Source organism: Diadema setosum, chromosome 20 (assembly GCF_964275005.1).
Source record: "Diadema setosum chromosome 20, eeDiaSeto1, whole genome shotgun sequence".
Taxonomy (NCBI): domain Eukaryota; kingdom Metazoa; phylum Echinodermata; class Echinoidea; order Diadematoida; family Diadematidae; genus Diadema; species Diadema setosum.
Genome location: NC_092704.1, coordinates 27,977,372 through 27,999,425, shown reverse-complemented (window position 1 = coordinate 27,999,425; position 22,054 = coordinate 27,977,372). Strand labels below are relative to the sequence as shown.

At 39.5% G+C, this 22,054-nt stretch overlaps 1 protein-coding gene across 1 annotated transcript; it reads left to right on the top strand.

Annotated features, from left to right (window-relative positions):
* Positions 1 to 981: 981 nt before the first annotated feature.
* LOC140243276 (vitamin K-dependent gamma-carboxylase-like) lies at positions 982 to 21,963 on the top strand. Its single transcript, XM_072322946.1, has 15 exons — positions 982 to 1,255; positions 1,897 to 2,052; positions 2,735 to 2,900; positions 4,788 to 4,866; positions 5,425 to 5,531; positions 7,415 to 7,578; positions 8,757 to 8,929; positions 10,438 to 10,566; positions 11,994 to 12,125; positions 12,718 to 12,869; positions 13,539 to 13,708; positions 14,340 to 14,470; positions 15,553 to 15,748; positions 20,456 to 20,597; positions 21,430 to 21,963. The coding sequence occupies exons 1-15, from the start codon at positions 982 to 984 to the stop codon at positions 21,566 to 21,568; spliced, it is 2,310 nt and encodes a 769-aa protein (XP_072179047.1). The 3' UTR covers positions 21,569 to 21,963.
* The last annotated feature ends 91 nt before the right edge of the window (positions 21,964 to 22,054 follow it).

Below are 22,054 nucleotides of genomic sequence, written 5' to 3'. Positions count from 1 at the left end.
AAGTGGTCTCCATGGACCCAGTGAGGCGAACTATTCTTCTGTAATAGAAACATGCATTTAACGTGAGTAAAGTATTCTGTTTAAAGGAGAAAAGTATACATTTTCCTAAGTTTTGTAGTGCTAGTTGTGTTGAGGTTCCTCACTTTGAGGCTGCATGCCGCGCTCGTCAGACGCTGTTTTCGCATAGCGTAACAGCGTCTGGTCGGGCTAACCACCACGGAGCTAGGACGTGTCTGTAGTGGTAGATTACAGTAATGTAACAACCGCAACGATCTTGGGAAGATAACGCCAACTAGTAAAAATAGACCTAACTTTATAATAGAAAATCATGGAAATAGGGCTAGTGCCGTAGTGGCGCAGGACTCGACTCAAGATCTTTCCTCTGTTGGTTGTAGATTTGACCGACAAGTCAAGTTGTAACTCAGTACAACACAGTACCGGTATGGTAAGTAAGGGTGCCGGTACCAGAATTGTATGTAAATAGATTATGTGGACTCTTTATGTTATTTAATTTATTACTAACTGTATATTATTAGAATTATATTGCTTTGAAATTATATCCTATGTTACTGAAGACTAAATTGACTCCAGTGCAGTGTCTAGTAGATCTTCTAGAGCCAGCATTCAAATCTAAACTGTAGCTGTGTGATGCATGAAATGCCTTGTTGTCGTGAACAATGAACCACCATAGCTCACCATCATCAACAGCATGTTTGATTGACAGCAACTAATGTTGCATTCTCCTGCAACAATATACTTATGGAAGTTATTTATGTAGAATGTTTCTTTTTTCATTACCTTCACACCATATACCATCCATTGTCTGCCTGATAAGTAAAAAGTGTGATTTTGGTCGTTTGCCTCTCTTCATCTATCTTAATAACTTTTTTGTTTGGTTTCAGTGAATGATGGATTGATAGATAATCTCGTTTGACCTGACCTGAATCCTTCTATGTTCTCTACACTGTTTCTAATAGGAGCATGCCAACCAGAAAGAGGGGAGCAAAGTCTGCAAAGGGCAAACCTGAAAATGCAGAACCTACCAACTCAACGGCACCTTCCGCCGCAGGAGATGCCCCTCCTCCTGTGAAGTATTCATCCTCGGTGACTCCGCCAAAAGGAGAGGAAGGAGGCGGGAGCATGAAGCCTCTCATGGGCTTTGACTGCAGCGACCTTCAAAGCTGGAGCGCCGTAGTCCGACTCTTGAACTCCCCAAGGGACCCATCCGCCACTGCTGCATGGAGGATTTTGTTTGGTACGAGATATGCTGTACCATTGTTTCTATTGGGTTTTTTTCTCTTTAGAGCCATATTGATTATGTAATCCTTATACCAATGCGGATTTTTGTCAGTGATACAAGAAAGTGTGGTTTTGGGGCTTTGTTTGTATTGTTCGTTTGTTTGTTCTGTTTTGTTTTGATTTTTTTTTTTTTTCACTGATACTTTGGCCCTCCCCAAAGTTGATATCGGTAATGATAGTTATGTGAAATTTCCTATTTGTTATTTTACTTGAAGATAAATTAGGCAAGTGTGTGTACTGTTGGAATTCAGTTTGAACAGTTGATTTACAACATAGACCTGATGTAGATATCAGTGAAGAATGGTGGTACTGGTGGGTATGAACACTGTAAATGTTGTTTACTTGAATTTGCTTCCTGGTACTATTCAAACATGGAATGAGGTCAACTGTTGATGTACCTGGAAACCATTGGACAAAAATAAGTTTGATGCATAAATAGAGAGAAGAAGGTTAAGACTTGTTGAAATGTCTCGGTGTTCAAACCGTTGTAATTTGTTCAGATATACAACAAGCAACTTTGTACAATAATGTCTTGACTGATAGCAAATTTTGTGTTTGAGGATGATGGATGGCAATTTTGAATTTCTTTCCATGCAGGCTTGCTCATGATGATTGACATAATCCAGGAGCGCGGCATGGCGTACGCTGACCACCGCTGGGGGGACACCAACGAGTGCCGATTTCCGCTCTTCAACAGCCTGGCCCCCTTGCCTGTGGACTGGATGTACATGGTCTACCTCACTATGATTACAGGTAAACACCTGGAATACAGTGTATTCAGTGTAGATTATTCTGGAGAGGCCCAAGGAATGACAATCCTTTGTGTCTCTCATTAGATTATTTCCAGACTTTTCACATGCCGGAACACCATTCTCATGAAAAAGGAACATAGATTAGCAATTTGTCAAACTTCTGAAATTATATGTTACTGTTTATGCTTTTTTGTTGTTTTGGTGTCTCAGTATTATTGTCGCTTCTGGTTGTCTTGCGTTTGTCTTGGTGTCCATGCAATTCAATGCAATTTTTGTCTGCTTTTCTTCATTGCTGCTTTTCTCTTTGCTTAGAATTCGACTAAAAAAGAGTTTAAAATTTCAAAATTTTACTGATTTGTGTTCACTAGAATCATGATTCACTACTGCAAGGCTTTGATGTCCTGATCACATGACAGAAAGCAAAGAAATCGTCAACAAAAAATACCCCTGGATAAAGACGGAATGTGACCTGAGTGCACATGCAGCCAAAACTGGGGCAAGTTTGTCTCCTGGGCTATCCACACATAATGCATCTAAAAAACTGCTCTGCGTACGGCACCTAGGTATTGACGATACCAAGAATTGCAGGAAGGGATTACAAAAAAGAGACAGATATGTTTGTGGAAGTGAGCAAACCACGATTTGTGATAATGGCCTTGCATCCATGCTTTCAATAAATGCAGGTGCCCTGGGCATATTCCTTGGTGCATTCTACCGCCTCAGCTGCCTTCTTTTCCTCATCCCGTACTGGTACATCTTCTTCCTGGACAAGACTGCCTGGAACAACCACTCCTACTTGTATGGCCTCATCGGACTCCAGTTGCTGTTTATGGATGCAAATCGTTTCTGGTGAGACTGCCATGGTACTGTATACGCCATATATTGGCGAGTCTAAATTTTCATGAATCATGACTTCCTGATGATTTCGCGAGTGCTCGTGGAGTACAGGACCGAATGTAGAAATGTAAACATGCATGTCACATTAATATCAGAATCAGAGTCCATATTTTCACTTGTCTTTTAACCCTATTCTAACTGGGGGGGGGGTCAAATTGACCCCCCCCCCCTCGACGTTTCGCGCCACGATTTCGCAACGCGCAAAGATTTTGCCGCGTCGTTTCACGACATTTTTCTTTGAAGTCTCCCACATATTTTGAGACCAAATTTGCGACGTCCGGGTACACCGTTTTGAAGTTACGTAATGTTTTGCATATGCATGTCAACCAAAAAACAGCTCAAATTCATGATATCGTGTGCAAATCCAATGCAAATTATGTTTTTTGGTTAAATTGATATAAATTAGATTATTTCAACTTTTAACCATTGAAATTAATCAATTCTAGTGTAGATAAGCCTGAAAAAGTGCCTGCAACAAATTTTGGCAAAAAAACAATAGAAAACAAAAGGTCGAAAAAACAATAAAATACATAAGAAATTAACAAAACAATAAAAAACAAAAGAAATTGATTTCGATTGAGCTAATTTTTTTCAAGAAAATTGTTTGATGTGTCTTGACGAATTCTGACACAAAAATTTAGCAATCCTCCAGTCTTTTTAACGGAGTTATAGGTGAAAATATGATTTCATGCACAAATTTGCATAATTAATTTATTAAAAATAGAAAAGCAATATTTTTCTATTGTATGACCATGTTATCTTGTAGTTTACATCCAGCTCTATCTTCAGGCAAAATTTCGCGGCGATTGCACGATCGGCGGCCGAGATCTGAAGGGGGGGTCAAATTGACCCCCCCTCAGTAAAAACTTGGTCTCAAATAGCCCAGTTAGAATAGGGTTAAATTCGTGAATGGCAACTGACTGGCGAAATTTGTGAAAATAAAAACCTTGCATACAGTATTCTTGTTGGAGGGTGACTGCTTACAAGTACTGCTTGGTAGAGAGCACAAGTTGTTAGGCTTGACACATTTGAATGAATTTGTTGTTACATGATGTCAATGAGGGCTCATTATCCTCAATACAAGTTTTGCTTACGTGACCTCGGGGTCAAAGGCCATTTCTCACATTCTCAGTACGCCATTAGACTTATCACTTGGGGAATACAAAGAGACTCTTACTTTGTTGTTGTATACATTTACATTGCACTCATAAGTATCTTTCTGTGATTTTTGGCCTTGATACACCATATGCTTCATCGGCTTTGATGATGCATATTGAATGTAAAAATGAGGAAGTTAATTTTGAGCAGTAGAATACGATCTGGAATGAAAAAAAAAAAATCATAAGGGAAACTACTGCACAGCACTAGAAATGCTTGTGGTCACAGAGCTACAACGGCACAATATCTTGATTTAAAAATGTCTCTGTTATCTAGACTTGGTATGTCCAAATTTATTTTTTCCTTATCTTAATATACAAAAGTGGGAATAGAAAGGATACATCTGTGTGTGCATCTGCATAAATTCAACATCTTTCCATGTAACTTAAATAGAATAATGTAGAATGGCATTTTTAGGAGAAGCTTCTGTTTTTGTCACCACATACAAATGTATGCTTTAGATCTGTGCTGTATTATATGTCAAGTACTATGTTGTCACATTTCAATGCAGACTGTGATTCCATTGAATTAGCTCCATATTTGTGCATTTCATGTGGTTTGTTGTTTTTAGTAGGTTGACATCATGTAAAGTTCTCTCTGTCTTCTGCTTATGTAACGCTTTTCCAACTACAATGTGAACCCCATGTTTTTCCCTCTGTAAACTTAACGATGTTCGTGTAGGTCTGTGGATGGATGGCTGAATGAAAAGGTCAGAAACAGACATGTGCCGCTGTGGAACATTGGAATTATACGTTTCCAGGTATGACACAGTTCTCCCCATTGCTTTCTATAGTTAACATCGTTTGGGGATATGTTGGTTTCATTTTTTTCACTCAAGGCTGTTCATGTTGATCTTAAAAACCTGTATCACAAATGCTAATTTTGTGATTTCAGTGTTATCAGTATGTTGGGACATTATGTTGTGCTTTAGATTCCCACTGTGTAAATTGTCAAGATTGATTTAGCTTAACTTCGATTGAATTTCATTTACTTAGCATAGTCTACATTGAAATTTGTGTCATGGTGAAATTGTATCACCAGAAATAAACAAAACAAAAAATAGGAATGAAATCTAAAAGCCATAAAGTACATCCAGAGCAGTATTTTCCATGCGGATTATCTTTTAAAACAAAGTTCTGTCTTGTCTTGTTTTGTTTTGTTTTGTTTTCTTGTTACTTTCAGTCTGATTTACTATTGATAAAATTAAGCTACATGTGTCAAATCTGGTATGACTCTTATTTGAGTTCATGGCTACTCATTGAAGTCCTTGATATGTTGTTGACGTTTTTATGCATTATATTTGCTGCTGTCTTCCCAGATCTTCATTGTGTACTTCTTTGCCGGACTGAAAAAATTGGATGCAGACTGGGTCGGAGGCTACTCCATGGAATTCTTGTCCAGACATTGGGTCTTTGAACCATTCAGGTATGAGGCTTAGCCGGAACGTGGCAGCCCTCCAAGCCAGTGCTGCTGCTGAACTAGTCTTTAATCAAGACTTAGAATTGTGTGCAAAGAGTGCATGACATGCAGATGATAGAAACATTGTCTAGCTTCTTCACACATTTCCAGATATTAGCTTTAGCTTTTGGATACATGGCGATGACATAGTATGATCTAGTAGTTTGAGGCTTACAATCTACATATGTGTACTAATAAACACTATTTTCTTCACAAGGAGTTCTGATAATTACCTGGCCTCTACACAAGATGTGTCATGCTTGCTGCAGGGGAAATTGGCTTGAAGTGTCTATTGACTATGATCCATAAAGATCCTGTATGTCCATCTTTGGCTAGCTTTTTATGCCTCCGCAACGAAGTGGCCGGAGGCATTATGTTTTCGGGTCGTCCGTCCGTCCGTCCGTCCGTCCGTCCGTCCGTCCGTCCGTCCGTCCGTCCGTCCGTCCGTCCGTCCGTCCGTCCGTCCGTCCGTCCGTCCGTCCGTCCGTCCGTCCGTCCGTCCGTCCGTCCGTCCGTCCGTCCGTCCGTCCGTCCGTCCGTCCGTCCGTCCGTCCGTCCCGTTTTGTTTTTGTCGATATCTCAAGAACCATGCGGTGGTTTTGCATCAAACTTGGTATGAGGGTATATCCTTGGGGGATAATACTCTGTGTGGATTTTAGGGTCACTGGGTCAAAGGTCAAAGGTCACAGGTTATTTTGTGAAATTTCATGTTTTTCTCCATATCTCGCAAATGGTTCAAGGTATCTTCATGGAACTTAGTATATATGCTTGTACCGATGGGCAATGATTATCTAGAGAAGTTGGGGGTCATGGGTCAAAGGTCAGGGGGTCAAAGGTCAAGGTCAACTCCTCAAAATATCACTACTTTCCTTAAAATGCAATATGCCTGAAGGTTTTTTTTTTTTTTTTAACTTGATGTATGGCATGCATTACCCAATATATATTTTTGGGAAGTTTCTTGCCGAAAAGTCAAAGGTCAAAAGGTAAAAGGTCAAGTGAAAGTGCTAAATTGCACTTTTTCCTCCATATCTCGAAAGTAACTCAAGGTATCATCATGAAACTTACATATTTATGCATGTTCAACCTAACAGTGATTCTCTTTGGAACTGTGAGGTCAAAGGTCAAAGGCCAGGTTTAGATAATGCTATTTTCCCATTTGATACTGAAATTATGCTTTTTCTCAATACCTTGAAAATTACTCAATGCATAAACTTATAAAAGGGTCAAAAGTCAAGTAAAAAATCATCAGTTCCCCAAATACCTGCACTCTGACATTTTAATCATTCATCCAATTGAACCTAGTTCTAGGAAAGTGAACATTCAGCACATTTGTGTCAAACCTGTCATTTTAATATTTTACCACTTGTGTGAAACTGTCATCACACATTGTCAAGACATTGTACTATAGACCTATTAGGAGAACCATGCATTATGGCGGAGGCATATCAGTAGCCGTAGCGATATATCTAGTTAATCATTTATCATATCATATATCTATTTGTTTTTGTTTTTGTTTTTGCAAAAGAGGTAAAAAAATCGAAAGTTGTTCTTGTTATAAGATGAATGATCTATTTGGTCTCATGTTGTGTAATATATTCTGTATTGATAGATATAATGTCATACTTGAAAAGGAGTTACACTTTCAAAATGTCATAATTCCATTCTTATTGCAACAATCAAGGAAGTAATACTCACACAGGTACATATCAAACATATCAGAGAAACAGAGTGGTTCCCAAGCATGTGCCTTCTTGATTTTCAAAGAAATAAAATCTACACGAGAAACGGCACCAACTTCATTGCATGACGCGTCAATCTAAACCTGACATTATTTTCACCGTTCATGGCAGGCTCCTCCTGACCGACGCCCAGATCGACTACTTTATGGTTCATCTAGGTGGTCTGGCCCTTGACCTGTCTGCGGGTTTCCTGCTCTTCTTCGATGCCACGCGCCCTGCGGGGACCTTCTTCACCTGTTCCTTTCACATTATGAACTCACAACTCTTCAGTATCGGTAAGTCTGTGGATGTTAACCCGTTGAGGACGAGTCCCAAGTATACTCGAGCAGGTGTCTGGGAAATCCGTGTTGTAGCAAAATCAAACCGTCCTCAACGGGTTAAGGTAAAATCTCTGTATTGGCGATGATGTCACTATAAGCTTTGATGGAGAGATACAAATTTGAGGAAAGTTGATATCACAATGTCATGAATTGTGGGAGAATACTGTATACACTGAATATTTTGCGAGGTTTTTATTTTCATGAATTTCAGGGGCCGAGTGCTATTCACAGTGTAAAAATGTGCAAAAATATCAACTCTGATCCTGAAATGAATGTGACGTGCACGCATACATTTCTTCTTCGGTACCATGCTCTACAATCGCGAATTTATCACTTGTGAAATTGTCGGGAAGTCCTGATTCATGGAAAATCAGAGTCGCTAAATGTATGAAGTATACAGTAGACAAAATGAAAAGAACAGTTTATATGTATTTAATGAGCAGAAATTCAACACACAGACTAGCAAAGTTCTCTTTGTAAGTTCGATTATACCACCTCCTTTGAAAGCATTTTTTTTTTTTGTTTCAGTTAAGATTCAGAAGAATTTTCATCATGTTCTTGGGATCTAATGTGTTGGTAAAACTAGAAAATGCTGTTTGATTCTCAAGTCATGTTCTCATTAATATTACCAAAGTGCTACATTTTTTTTAAGGCAAATGCTGAATCTTGGCTTTAATTTATGCTGTATATCCCTCAATACCTACCGCAGCAGGTGAAATTGTTATGGGACAATCAAAAACATGCTTATTATACCAACAGTTGTAAAATGAAATTGGGGCATACTGCTTTGTCCTAACTACATAACTTTGTATCCCCCTTTTTTTTTCAGAAAGCTCATATTTATGTCATGTTCATGATAGCCAACTGCAGCATAGGAGTAATTCTGGCACCATTCCAGCAAATGATTGATTTAAATCAGTCATTCAAGATGTAAGGGCATACATCAGGAAGAATGTATGTTTTATTGCATTCATCCGCAATAATGAAAGTCACAGAAGGAATGCATATTTGTGTGAACATTTAATGCTGTAAAATTATCTTTCATAAGTCCCACCAAAGAATTGAAACAGATATATGCAGGTACCATGGTCAAGGTCTTTTTTTTTTTCTTTCTTTCTTTCTTTCTTCAATAGGTATGTTCCCCTATGCCATGCTTGCTTCCACCACCGTCTTTTACTCGGATACGTGGCCTCGCAAACTGTGCAGGGCTCTGCCCAGTTTCCTTAGAAATCAGATTCCGTCTCTTGAGCAGAATGCCCAGCCAAGTGAACACTGCATCTACTCCTCTAGCCGAGATACTACCAAGGTGAGAGTTAGATGAACTGCTATTCTTTGATGATGATGATGATGATGATACTCGGAATGCAACATTAATCATCATTTTGTCTTAAAGGACAAGTTCACCTTCATAAACGTAAGGATTGAAAGAATGCAGCAATATTAGTAGAACACATCAGTGAAAGTTTGAGGAAAATTGGACAATCGATGCAAAAGTTATGAATTTTTAAAATTTTTGTGTTGGAACCACTGGATGAGGAGACTACTAAGGCTCGTGATGTCATATGAGTACAACAGTATAAACAAAATGTAAAGAAAATTCAACATATTTTCACTTTTTTTGCATAATAAAAGAGCACTTGACTTGCCTCTTTCTAAAGGCAATGGGAATGATATTACCCATAACACATGTCAGTAACGAGTCAAGGGAATATGTACTTTTTTCAAAAGATGAAATTTTGTGAAATTCTCTTTATATTTTCCTTATATTGTTGTAGGTATGTGACATCATACACTGCAGTAGTCTTCTCATCCAGCGGTGACTGCACAAAAACTTCAAAAATTCATAACTTTTGAACGGATTATCCGATTTTCCTCAAACTTTCAATGATGTGTTCTACTAATATTGCTACATTCTCTCAATCCTTATGTTAATGAAGGTGAACTTGTCCTTTAACAATTGGACAGTTTCTAAAATCAGTGCATGGTTTCGCGAAACTTGTCAGACCCGACAAGTTGTCAGTTTCTGACAATTACCACAGTGACTGTCAGTTACCAGAGCTTCACAGCCAATCAAATTCAAGGATTTTACTGACATTTTCAGAGACTGACAACTTGTCAGAGGTGACAACTGTTATGAAATGGTTCCCAGATATGATAGTCGGCAGGTCATTGTTCATTTAAAGTTCCTCTGAAAGTGTGCGCTTCTTGCAGAGTTTGAAACTCATGACTCATGGAAGACAAGAGGGTCAGTTTCTGGCAGGAGGAAGGGGTGTGAACTTTATGGCAAGAATCATGCTCACAGTCTGTTGTGTTAAAGATATCGTGAATGATTGAGGGAAAGCCAATGCTGTTGCTCAAAGTTTGGAAGAGAAAGTGTCTAGCTGTGAGAAATATCCACATAGTCATTGTAATCTTTAGGTATATGGAGAGTAGGAAAATGAGTGATTCTCTTCATGCATTTATAAGAAATCTTAATAATCTAATATTACAGAGACAGAGATTAATTGATGGTGGTAGCCCTCCTCTAAATGTAGACAACTACAAAGAGACAATCAAGTTTGTATTGATGAGCAATACTCTGCATGAATTTGATATATATATATATATATATATATATATATGTGTGTGTGTGTGTTTTTTTTTTTTTTGGGGGGGGGGGGGGTGTAAGGGGAGGGGGGTCAATGCTAATGTTTTGTTTCATTTGTTGCTTTGTAGGATTTCCCAGAAAGTTGAACTACACATGTTGCCTTGTGTATTCTTGTTCTTTTCTCAATCCTCCTATTCTGCCCATCTGTTTTGTTATTTTGGATGTAGAAGCAGGATGCCTCATCCAAGAAGGCCAAGAGCCCCGCCCTGAAGACCAGACACCATCTGGTGGTGGTGGGATGCCTTCTGTATGCATCCATCCAGCTCTTCCTACCATACTCTCACTTCATCACAAAGGTGAGATGGAATAGAACATATAGGCCCGAATTCACGAAGGTGGTACAAACGAAACCATGGTTTAAACCATGGAGCGCCAAGTGTCGCATGAAATATTTCGTTACAAAATCAGTCATTTCGTTGATGAAATTATTATTTTGTAATGAAATGACAACATTTTATAACTAAATGAACATTTCGTTTACGAAACGGTCATTTTGTTGACGAAATGACCAATTTCGTAACGAAATATTCTGTGCGCCCCATGGTTTTTGTCCATGGTTTAAACCATGGTTTCATTTGTACCACCTTCGTGAATTCGGGCCTTATGGTCTGGGATCTGATGGCAAGCTGTTTGTAAGATAGATTTAATACAATCTGCTGCAGCTGAAAGCTTGAAATCAGTTTGTATGTGACTTTGTGCTTTTTGAGTGTGACATTAGTCACAACTTTGTCTCTTCCTTCTCTGTAATTTCTAAGTTTATATCACAGGGGTAATGTTATTCTTTTTGTCATGTTGAAACTTTATCTCAATATCCAGTATTACAGATGCTGTCTGAATGAACATTCTCACCCATGTCAGCTCTGATGCAGAGTTTGTTCGATCAAGGATCTTTGTCAGGCATCAAATTTCCTTCTTGAATTTTACACTTACAGTCTTTAAGGTTGCTACACAAGTGATGCTCTGCAATGTTGTAATTAATATCATGGTTCCTGCCAAATGAAGCAGATAGTGTTGCCTACACAATTTCATTATATTCTCTCTTTTTTTAACATATTATTGCCATGTATAGAAGAAGAGTAGAAACATGACATCATAGTAGCTTTACAATTCCATCTAATTGACTCAAACCAAGGAGGTACTAGGCAATCTCGCATAGTACCTCCTTGTTTAAATGAAGGTAATATGCACAGTAAATAAAACAGTGCCTTGCCTCAGTGGGCTGTTAAAGTCTTGGGAAAATAGTAAATCACAATTTTATGCTTCTTTCCTGTGAGTGGTGCATAGCATCTAAACTTTCAAGATGATTACATTTGTTAATGATAAGCTGCTCTCACCATACTTGCAGGGATGTACATTCAGAGACTCCAACTCTCCCGTTTTCGACGGGAGATCTCCCGCCGAAAGCCCATTTTTGCAAAATCTCCCGTTCTCCCGCTTGAGATTTTATTTCTCCCGCCCTGGCTCTGTGTCTCCCAGTGGAAAGCATTTCTTACTTATTGCTATCGTATGTTTAAAAAATAAGCCTTAGATAGCACCAGAGAACATCTAGAACCCTAGGAACTTCGCACACATCAACTTGGAGTCTCCCGTTTGCTAGGGGTTTCGGGCGGGAGAATCTCCAGATCAGAAGGTGCTTGGGGTTGGAGTCATTGTACATTATGTACTCATATTTCATAATGTTATGAAATTTATAGTTTCATGCCAGTGTTTCATTTGCATTTAGGGGTATAACAACTGGACAAATGGTCTATATGGCTACTCGTGGGACATGATGGTCCATACGTGGGAAACGCAGCACATCAAAATGAAATATGTGGACGGAAAGACTGGGGAGGAAGGCTATCTGGCACCAGAGGTGAGTCTACTTACATATCCATTTTTAGGTGAGTTCATTTACATATGCAAAGTTTGATCGCAAAACGAGTCAATGATCAGGTACAAAAAAGTTAAACCTTCCCAGTGATACCTCACTTATTAGATACATACTGTAACAAGGAATGCTACTGAAGTTGTGATTAGCCCATTAAGGACAAGTCCTGAGTATACTCAGGCAATCGTCTATGGGAAATGTGTGTTGTAGCAAAATCAAACCATCCTCAACAGGTTCAAAATATCAAACATTTTCTTATTATTTTCTTTATCTTTAAGCACTCAGAGCACACAAATAGGTAAAGGTATTTTCATGGATGGTATTGCTTATCTCCTAGAATGTGACAATTCCATGTTAAAGAGAATTTACTATATTATAATAACTATGGTACCTGTAAAAGTATGTTTTTTTGTCTCATAGTTTACCGTATGCTGCAATTAACACTGATAACTTTTTTTCATTCAATCATGGTGTCAATTAGATATGGGGAGAATTGATGAGAAAATTAACAGAATGCTTTATACACACTGTGACCTTTGACCCTACTGTCTTTCCTCGGCCATTTGTGTATCCGTAGTACTGGGTGGAGAGTAACCGCTGGGCCAGCCACAGTGACATGACCAAGCAGTACGCCACCTGCATTGCAAGTCACTTGGAGAGCATGGGCGTGGCCCAACCACAGCTCTACGTGGATGTCTGGAAGTCCATGAACAGCCGCTTCAGGCAAAGGTGTGGAGTTACGGCATATTCGTGGCATAATGAAACTCTGCAAACATGCTTTGTCAGTGTATAGAAAAATAGAAGTCAGTAGTAGTAATAATAGATAATGCATTGGACTAATTGTACCAAATCCTCTCTGTAGAGTGCTAAAGGCACATACTTACTATTATTACCTGGCAGGAACTGTACAGGAAAAAAAAAATATCAAAGCAACAAATTCTGCATTCAAGAATGAAAACAAGGTAATATGACTAACAGTGTGACTTTACAGGGGAAACATATACAACTGTAGAAAAGCAACAAATTCTCTATTTGAGAACCAAAACTGAAGGGAATTTGACCAATGATGTTGTTTAGTATTACATTTATGTGACTTTGTATGGGGCAAATGTAGATTACCAAATAAAATGCAGAATGTCTGTTGTACTTATCAGTCTGGATTTTGTTGCTTGAGTTAGACCCAAAACAAAAATTGAAAAGAAGCAGAAAAGAAGAAGGGGTAGAAAGAGGAGGAGGAAATGGGGGGAGAAGGTGAGAGAGGATGATAACAGAAAGAGAAGAACAAAAAGAGGAATGATAAAGAAGGAGGAGTAGAAAAGGAGGGAAAGAGAAGATATATAGTAGGGAAATAGAAGAAGAAAGAGGATGTGACTAATGCTTTTCCATCGCTCTTTGCAGAATGTTTGACCCCAATGTGGATCTGGTGAGGGCGCACTGGTCCCCCTTTTCAGCCACGCCCTGGTTGATGCCCCTCCTCATAGAGCTGTCCGACTGGCGGACAAAGCTGGCCGGGATTGAGGACCAGCTAGATGAGGAGCTCGACGTTGTGTTCCTGGCTGACTTTCCTGGTAATTCCTAGAATGTCAAAGTAGACTTTGATAACGAAGAGTTAGATTAAAGCAACAGAAGAGAGGAATTTTCATTTCAATTGAGCTTGATGGAATGACAATGTTATAGAATGTTAATCACATGTTTTGATTTTGGTCTCGTTCATGCAGATGCTTGGACACATTCTTAATAGAATGTCTTTTGGATTTTTTTTTCAGGACTTCTAAAAGAAGGAATCATTTCTTCAAAATCATGTTGGTTCAGTTAGTATTCAGCTTACACCATGTGTTCTGAAATTTTCTTTTTCCCATCAAGTAGATTTTTAATCGTACATGCATACTTAATTCCATTATATTTTTAATACTACCCTGTGTGCAAATAACATATTCCATCATAAAAAAGAGACTTTATGGAATTTAATACACAGGGAAAATTAAGGTGAGCTCACATCCTACTTTTTGCTCAAATTGATCACAACTTCAACAAAGCTATGACTTTCTTAGTTTTCATCAGAATTTGCTCAAACTTTTACTCACCTGTTTCACTCATTTTTCTGCTTCTATTCACACAAAGTAATTTCCAGGGTGTATTTTTTTTTTCTGCAGTGAATGAAAAATTGTCATCTTTGCCCGTATCATTGTAATTGAACAGGTCTGTTCCTGGAAAACTACATCAGCGAGGACCTTGGCAATACAAGCATTCAAGTCTTGAGTGGGAAGATCATGGTGGAACTGGTGGAGAGGAAGAGGAATATCACCATGGGGATTGGAGACAGGATACAGGTGATCACCCGAGGGTTGTAGTGTGTCATGTGATTGGCTGGTTCAAGGAGAAGAACTGAGTTGATGAATGCATACTTAAATACTCTTCTGTCAAGTCACTCTATGGCCCGAATTCATGAAGGTGGTATAATCTATTTCGTCGACAAGATCAGTCATTTCGTCGACGAAATGATCATTATGAAATGACAACGTTTTGTAGTCGATGAAATGACTGATTTTGTAATGAAATAGGCCATTCGACACTTGGCGCCCCATAAGAAACTATGGTCTTTGTCCATCGTTTAAACCATGGACAAGATTGTACCACCTTCACGAATTGGGGCCCATGGGTGATGGCCTGTTTGGTAATGCATATACCAACATACACATACACCATGGCCCCGTTTAAAAAAAAATTATTGATATACTGTTATGATAGCAACTCTTGCTAGAATGGCAATTGTCATGGTAGTGACAAGAATGCAGCTTCTTGATTGGCTGTTGCTATGGTAAGTTGCCATTCTAACAAGAGTTGCTATCCTAACATCTTTCTAATAATGAAATCGGGCCCTAATTCTGCTAAACTATTATTTACACCTCTCCATTTCAACTCCTGATGGCGTAGCTTTTATTTGTTACTGCAGACATATGGTTGGAAAAAAAATGAGGACTTGTGGCTTAATTGTTTTAATTGTCTCTGTGTATGACTGCTGCAGTGTTTTTGAATTTCTCCTTCTTACTAACATCATTCACAGTGATTGTATTTTGTGTGCATAATATCCAGTCAGCACTTGCAAATATGTCAATGTCGCTTCTGTGTTAGACTTACAAAAAGAGTAACAGCAATGAAATGAGAAGTTAAGTATTATTCTCTGCAAGGAAGCAAAGTTGGTGACTTTGCACCATTGGTTTGATGTGCATGGCAACTGTGTTACTGGAGGCAGTACTTTGGTGCGGCATCATTCTCGGACTTATCGGCCAACTCCAGATGTGTGCCAAGAGAAATCAGCACCTAGAAATGCATCATATCACACGTCATAGATTCTGTTTGTGACTGCTACACTGCTATGGACTGATGTAGCTATCTGCCTCTTGTGTTGCAGCTACCAGCTGGGGCCTTCCACAACGTGCACACCATCTCCGACGCGCCGTCGTGCTACATGTACGTCTTCGTCAACACGACAGAGATGGCGCTCATGGAGGAGGTGACGGCATTCTTCGATGCGCACAAGGAGCGGCTGGAGGACATCAAGCAGCGATTCACAGAGAATGTCTCCTTCGATGAACTGCTTTTCAAAGGTATGCGAGCAACGATGACGAATTGATGATGCAAAGTTCCTTTTTAGACATTAGGTTGTGGCAATCCTTTTTCTTTTTTCTTTATATTTTTTTATATGGAACATCCGTACGTGTGTGTGTCCGTGTGTCCGTCCGTCTGTCTGTCTGTCCGTCTGTCTGTCTGTGCGTCCGTGTGTGATCAAAATGTTCAATTTGCTACTTCTCTGTCATTTATGAGCCAATTTTGATTCTGTTTGCTTTATATGATAGCACTACATGGGAGCTTTGAAACTTCTACACAGAATTTCAATTGTGACCTTTGACCTTGACCTATATCAGGGCTGCACACTGGCGCCGGTCCGACGGTCAAAGACCGGTAAAAGTCACTGTCGGACCGGTAACTTTTCAGGAAATCCACAAGTTACCGGTCCGACATGACCAGTAAGAAAAAAGCAGTGGTGGGGTCAGTAGAAAGAAAAAGAGCAGCCCCGATCAGGAAGAAACAGAAGGCAAGATATCGCACTGTTCAACAAGTTTTACGCAAGTTTTCAAACGTCTACCGGTGCAATTTGTACAGTAAACATATTAGTTTTGAGCACTAGCAGTCGACCAGTTATTCGCGCTCGCTTGCGCATTTGGCGCTGTTCACGCACTGCCATGCAATGCAATACATTGTACATGCAAAGCATGTATAGAACAGTGTAACTGCTTTTCGTTTGCTTGCGATCGGCGGTCATGCCAGACAAGAAGCATTGATAGAAGCGCACGCATTTCTGAGATATTTTGCTCATGATTTTTTAACGCAAGATCAATCCGATCCCGGCTTCGCAGGAGCGTGGCAGTTATGTTAGAACTAATTTACTTGTGTTCATTTTTAGAAAAAGTAAAAAGACATTCGATTGGTTGGTTATCAAACACGCATGCACAAATGCGACAAGATTATCGGGAGAAAAATGAAAAACACATTTTACCCTTCTTGTGCGTGCATTACAAAAGATTACATCTGAAGTAATTCATGAAATCGCCACAATCCCGCTGATATTTGAGGTAGAAATAGGCGCAGAAAGGATCGTGAATTCGGCCGTGACGTATACCTTTTAAGAACGCACGTACGAAATGGGAAAAGATTAGCGGGAGAAAAATAAAGGACACATTTTCACCCCTTTTGGCGTTTGCATCATATAGATTACAGCCGAATAGTAATTCATGAAAATTCGCAATCCCCTTGGAATTTGAGATAACAATAATAGGCGCAAAAAGAATCTCAAATTCGGCCCTGCATGCAGTGTATAATTTTGAAAACGCATGCACAGATGCGAAGAAATTATCGGGAGAAAAATAAACGACGCATTTTCAACCCTTCTGGTGCATGTATCACAAAAGATTACAGACGAAATAATTAATGACATATCGCAATCCCGCTGATATTTGATGTAGAAATAGGCGCTCAAAGGATCGTGAATTCGGCCGTGATGTAGATAGGCATGTACGCAATGCGAAGTGATTATTGGGTGAAAAATACAGGGCACATTTTCAACCCCGTTTGGCCCGTGCATCATAAAGATTACAGCCTAATAATAATTCATAAAATCATCGCAATCCCGTTGAAGTTTGAGGAAATGATAGGTGCAAAAGAATCATGATTTTTGGCCGTGTCGTGTATCTTTTAAGAACGCACTTACGAAATGCGAACAGTTTATCGAGGAAAAATAAAGGACACATTTTCAACCCCTTTTGGCGCGTGTATCATAAAAGATTACATCCGAAGTCATACATGAAATCATCGCAATCTCGCTGATATTTGAGGTAGAAATAGGCGCCAAAAGGATCGTGAATTCGGCCGTGTCGTATACCTTTAAAGAACGCATGTACGGAATGCGAAGAGATTATGGGGAGAAAAATAAAGAACGCATTTTCAACCAGTATAGCTGGTGCGTGCATCACAAAAGATTACATCCGAAGTAATTCATGAAATCGCCACAATTCGGCTGATATTATTTTGATGTAGAAATAGGCGCTAAAAGGATCGTGAATTCGGCCGTGTCGTATCCGCATGTACCAAATGCGAAGAGATTATTGGGAGAAAAATACAGAACACATTTTCAACCCCTTTTGGCCTGTGCATCATAAAGATTACAGCCGAATGATAATTTATGAAATCATCGCAATCCCGTTGAAGTTTGAGGAAACAATAGGCGCAAAAAGAATCATGATTTTTGGCCGTGTTGTATATCTTTTAAGAACGTATTTACGAAATGCGAAGAGTTTATCGGGGAAAAGTAAAGGACACATTTTCAACCCCTTTTGGCGCGTGTATCATGAAAGATTATAGCCGAAGTAATTCATAAAATCATCGCAATCCCGCTGATATTAAAGGTAGAAATAGGCGCAAAAAGGATCGTGAGTTCGGCCGTGTCGTATACCTTTAAAGAACGCATGTACGGAATACGAAGAGATTATGGGGAGAAAAATAAAGGACGCATTATCAACCATTCTAGCCGGTGCGAGCATCACAAAAAGTTACATCCGAAGTAATTCATGAAATCGCCACAATGCCGCTGATATTTGAGGTAGAAATAGGCACAAAAAATATCATGGATTCGGCCGTGTGAAACATCTTTTAAGAACGCACTTATGAAATTCGAAGAGTTTATCGGGAAAAAATAAAGGACATATTTTCAACCCTTTTTGGCGCGTGCATCATAAAAGATTACAGCCGAAGTAATTTATGAAATCGTCACAATCCCGCTGATATTTGGGGTAGAAATAGGCGCAAAACGTATCATGAATTCGGCCATGTGGTGCATCTTTTAAGAACGCACTTACGAAATTCGAAGAGTTTATCGGGAAAAAATAAAGGACGCATTTTCAACCCCTTTTGGCGCGTGCATCAGAAAATATTGCAGCCGAAGTAATTTATGAAATTGTCACAAACCCGCTAATATTTGAGGTGGAAATGGGCGCAAAAAAGGATTGCGAATTCGGCCCTGCATGTCGTGTACCTTTCAAGAACGCATGCACAAATGTGAATAGATTATCGGGAGAAAAATAAAGAACCCCTTGTAGCGCGTGCATCAGAAAATATTACAGCTAAAATAATTCATTAAATCGTCGCAATCCAACTGACCACCAAGAGCAGGTTACGCAGCAAGTTCGTGCGCCGATGTTTAGAAAAAATCACAAACGCATTTGATACCATCTGAATTTGTTCATTATCATTTTACACTGTAATTCACAAACAAACATTCTATTTTTTCCTATTTTTTTTAAATTTCTTGTGCAATATATAATGCAAGTTTTCCAAAAAATATTAATCTGTAGAATGTACATGGGTGGGGGGGGGGGGGACGTCCATAAAAAAAAAAAAAAACGAGAAAATGAGTTTGCAAGTCATTTAATGTTTTTTCAGGTTGTCGTTGTTGACCGGTAAATTTTCTGTTCGGACCGGTAAAAAATGGTAAAACGGGGCATTTACCGGTCCGACAGAGACAGGTTGGACCGGCAGAAAAATGGGTTAGTGTGCAGCCCTGCCTATATTGTACAAATTTTGCTTCAAAATGCTACTCCTTCGCCATTTCTAACCCAATTTCGATTCCGTTTGCTTTATGTGATGGCACTAGGTGAGGGCTTCAAAACTTCTACACAGAATTTTGACCTTTGACTTCTTTGACCTTTGACCTTGATTTTTGACCTATATTGTACATTTTGCTACAAAATGCTACTCCTTCGCCATTTCTAACCCGATTTCGATTCCGTGTGCTTCATGTGATGTTACTAGGTGAGGGCTTCAAAACTTCTACACAGAATTTTGACCTTTGACTTCTTTGACCTTTGACCTTGATTTTTGACCTGCATTGTACATTTTGCTACAAAATGCTACTCCTTTGCCATTTCTAACCCAATTTCATTTCCGTTTGCTTTATGTGATGGCACTACAGTCTGTAGGTGAGGGCTTCAAAACTTCTACACAGAATTTTGACCCTGGACTTCTTTGACCTTTGACCTCGATTTTTTACCTATATTGTACATTGGCTACAAAATGCTCCTCCTTTGCCATTTCTAACCCGATTTCGATTCCGTTTTCTTTATGTGATGGCACTAGGTGAGGGCTTCAAAACTTCTACACAGAATTTTGACCTTTGACTTCTTTGACCTTTGACCTTGATTTTTGTCCTATATTGTACATTGGCTACAAAATGCAACTCCTTCGCCATTTCTATCAAAACCCGATTTCGATTCCGTTTGCTTTATGTGATGGCACTAGGTGAGGGCTTCAAAACTTCTACACAGAATTTTGACCTTTGACTTCTTTGACCTTTGACCTTGATTTTTTACCGATATTGTACATTTTGCTACTAAATGCTACTTCCGGCGGGGACATATTTTACGCACCGCGTAATTTCTACTTTTCCTTGTTTCTTATGACTGTCATTATGTTCATTTTGAAATTTTTCAACACTACTGGAGAATGATAGCCCATGTAAGACTTCAAGCACTGATATTTGAGAGTATTTGGTCTGTGTATTTGATGTCTCATAGCTAGAATACTGACAGTCCAGAAAATGGAGTAACATAAAACAGAATAGTTCTTATAATTTATGAAGCATGATGTGATTCTAAATATTGAGTGTGTTTTTGAGAAATACCGCACAAAAATCAACAAAGTAAAAGCTTGAACAGTCCCGCATACTGAGTTTTGTGCTGTGCTCTTCTTGTCACCTTCTTCAGATGTCAATATGACCAACAGAGTGAAGTTGAGGGTGGTGGAACAGCTGACTGCAAACATGAAGAAAGAGCAGAAGAGGAGCATGTCTCTGTTTGAGAAGGCAAAGCAGTTTGTGGACAAAAAATGGAGGATGTACCACCGGGTGTAAGTTACGACTTTCTTGCTTGAATTTTCATAAAGTAGAGCAAAATAATTTTTACAAATGTATATAAGGAAAAAGAAAAACAGAACCATTTCACATTTAGAGGATCTATGCAGAATTCGGACATGATATCACTGTCTTGTACTTAAAATTATGAGTGATAATTACATGTTAAAAGGACAAGGACAGGCTGTGTGTGATATGTTACATTTGGCATCCCGTCAGCCAAGTAGCGCTTGTACCTGTACTTGTTTAATAGTGACTTTGTGTGGATGTGAATGTCCATGCATGAGTGAAGGTGTGTGCATGTGTCAGTGTGTGCATACGTGTGTGTGTGTTGTGTAATTGCCAGTACCCTCATATCTTGACAGATGAACTGCAACTAGGGTTCATCCAGTGAGTCCAGCATTAAAACAGTGAAGTTCAGGTTTAAATTTGCCTTTTAATAGTTGCCTCCCAGAACCCTTCAATGTGCTGTAGCGTTGACATGTGGAAATGTGAGCACTGTGGAAATCTGTGTTGATTCAAAATGGATAGAAATTGGGCCGGGCTTTTTTGGCTATGCTAAAACCGGAGGGGGGCAAATTCCCCTCCCCCCCCCCCCACGCCCTTTAAGTGCTAGAAAGTGCATATGTTTGCATCTACTCTTTGTTCTTCTTTACTTTGCCATGCAATAGCTAATAGACTGTAAGTATATCAGTGTGTGAAGAGAATATTACTGGCTCCATGACTGAGGATGATATCACCAAACACTTTCTTCCTTCAACCTTCTCCCATGTTGATTTGTTTGTTTTTGTTTGTGTTTTGTGATACCTCTGTATGTGGTCCTTGTAGATTCACGAAGACAGCTCAGGCCCTGAATCATGTGATCCTGGGAGGCGAGTCTGTCGTGCAACAGGTGGACGTGTATCCAGAGGATATGTATCCAGAGGATGATCACGCCCCACCCGCAGCAGCCGAGCAGGAGCTCTGACATTGGGAATAGCCGACGCCGGACAGATCAGGGGTTATGTTGTGATTGGCCAGATTCTAAGGTCTTCTTGGGGGCATTTCATGAAGCATTTTGGTCGGATATTTTTCTGACAAACTGTTACAAGCTACTGAAATCTTTGCATCTGATTGGCTGAAAGCGAATTTGTCCGACAACTTTGTCGGACAAAATGCTTGAACATGAAATGCCCCCCTGATATTGGAGTGAAAAGATTGTGCTTTGTAGTGGTTTTTAAAGGAGATAAAAAGGGGCTTCTGTGCTCCCAAACTCATTCCAGTACCTCTTCCCTCCTTCAGTACTTGAACCTACCAGTGTCCAGTTTTGTGTGAAAATCGTATGCACCCACAAGTGATGTATAGCAGGTGTCTTTACTGTGTGCTTAACCCTAAAAAGACTGGACTATTTTGGTAGCTCGAAAGACTGGGGGGGGGGGGGGGGGGGCCTAAAGGCCCCCCCCCCTTAAGATCT

Bases quoted from the DNA above. Each gene is read 5' to 3' on its own strand.
- LOC140243276 (XM_072322946.1), top strand. From the start codon at position 982: ATGCCAACCAGAAAGAGGGGAGCAAAGTCTGCAAAGGGCAAACCTGAA. The intron at 2,901-4,787 runs GTGAGACTGCCA...ATGTTCGTGTAG, and splicing joins ATGGATGCAAATCGTTTCTG to GTCTGTGGATGGATGGCTGA. The intron at 15,749-20,455 runs GTATGCGAGCAA...CACCTTCTTCAG, and splicing joins CGATGAACTGCTTTTCAAAG to ATGTCAATATGACCAACAGA.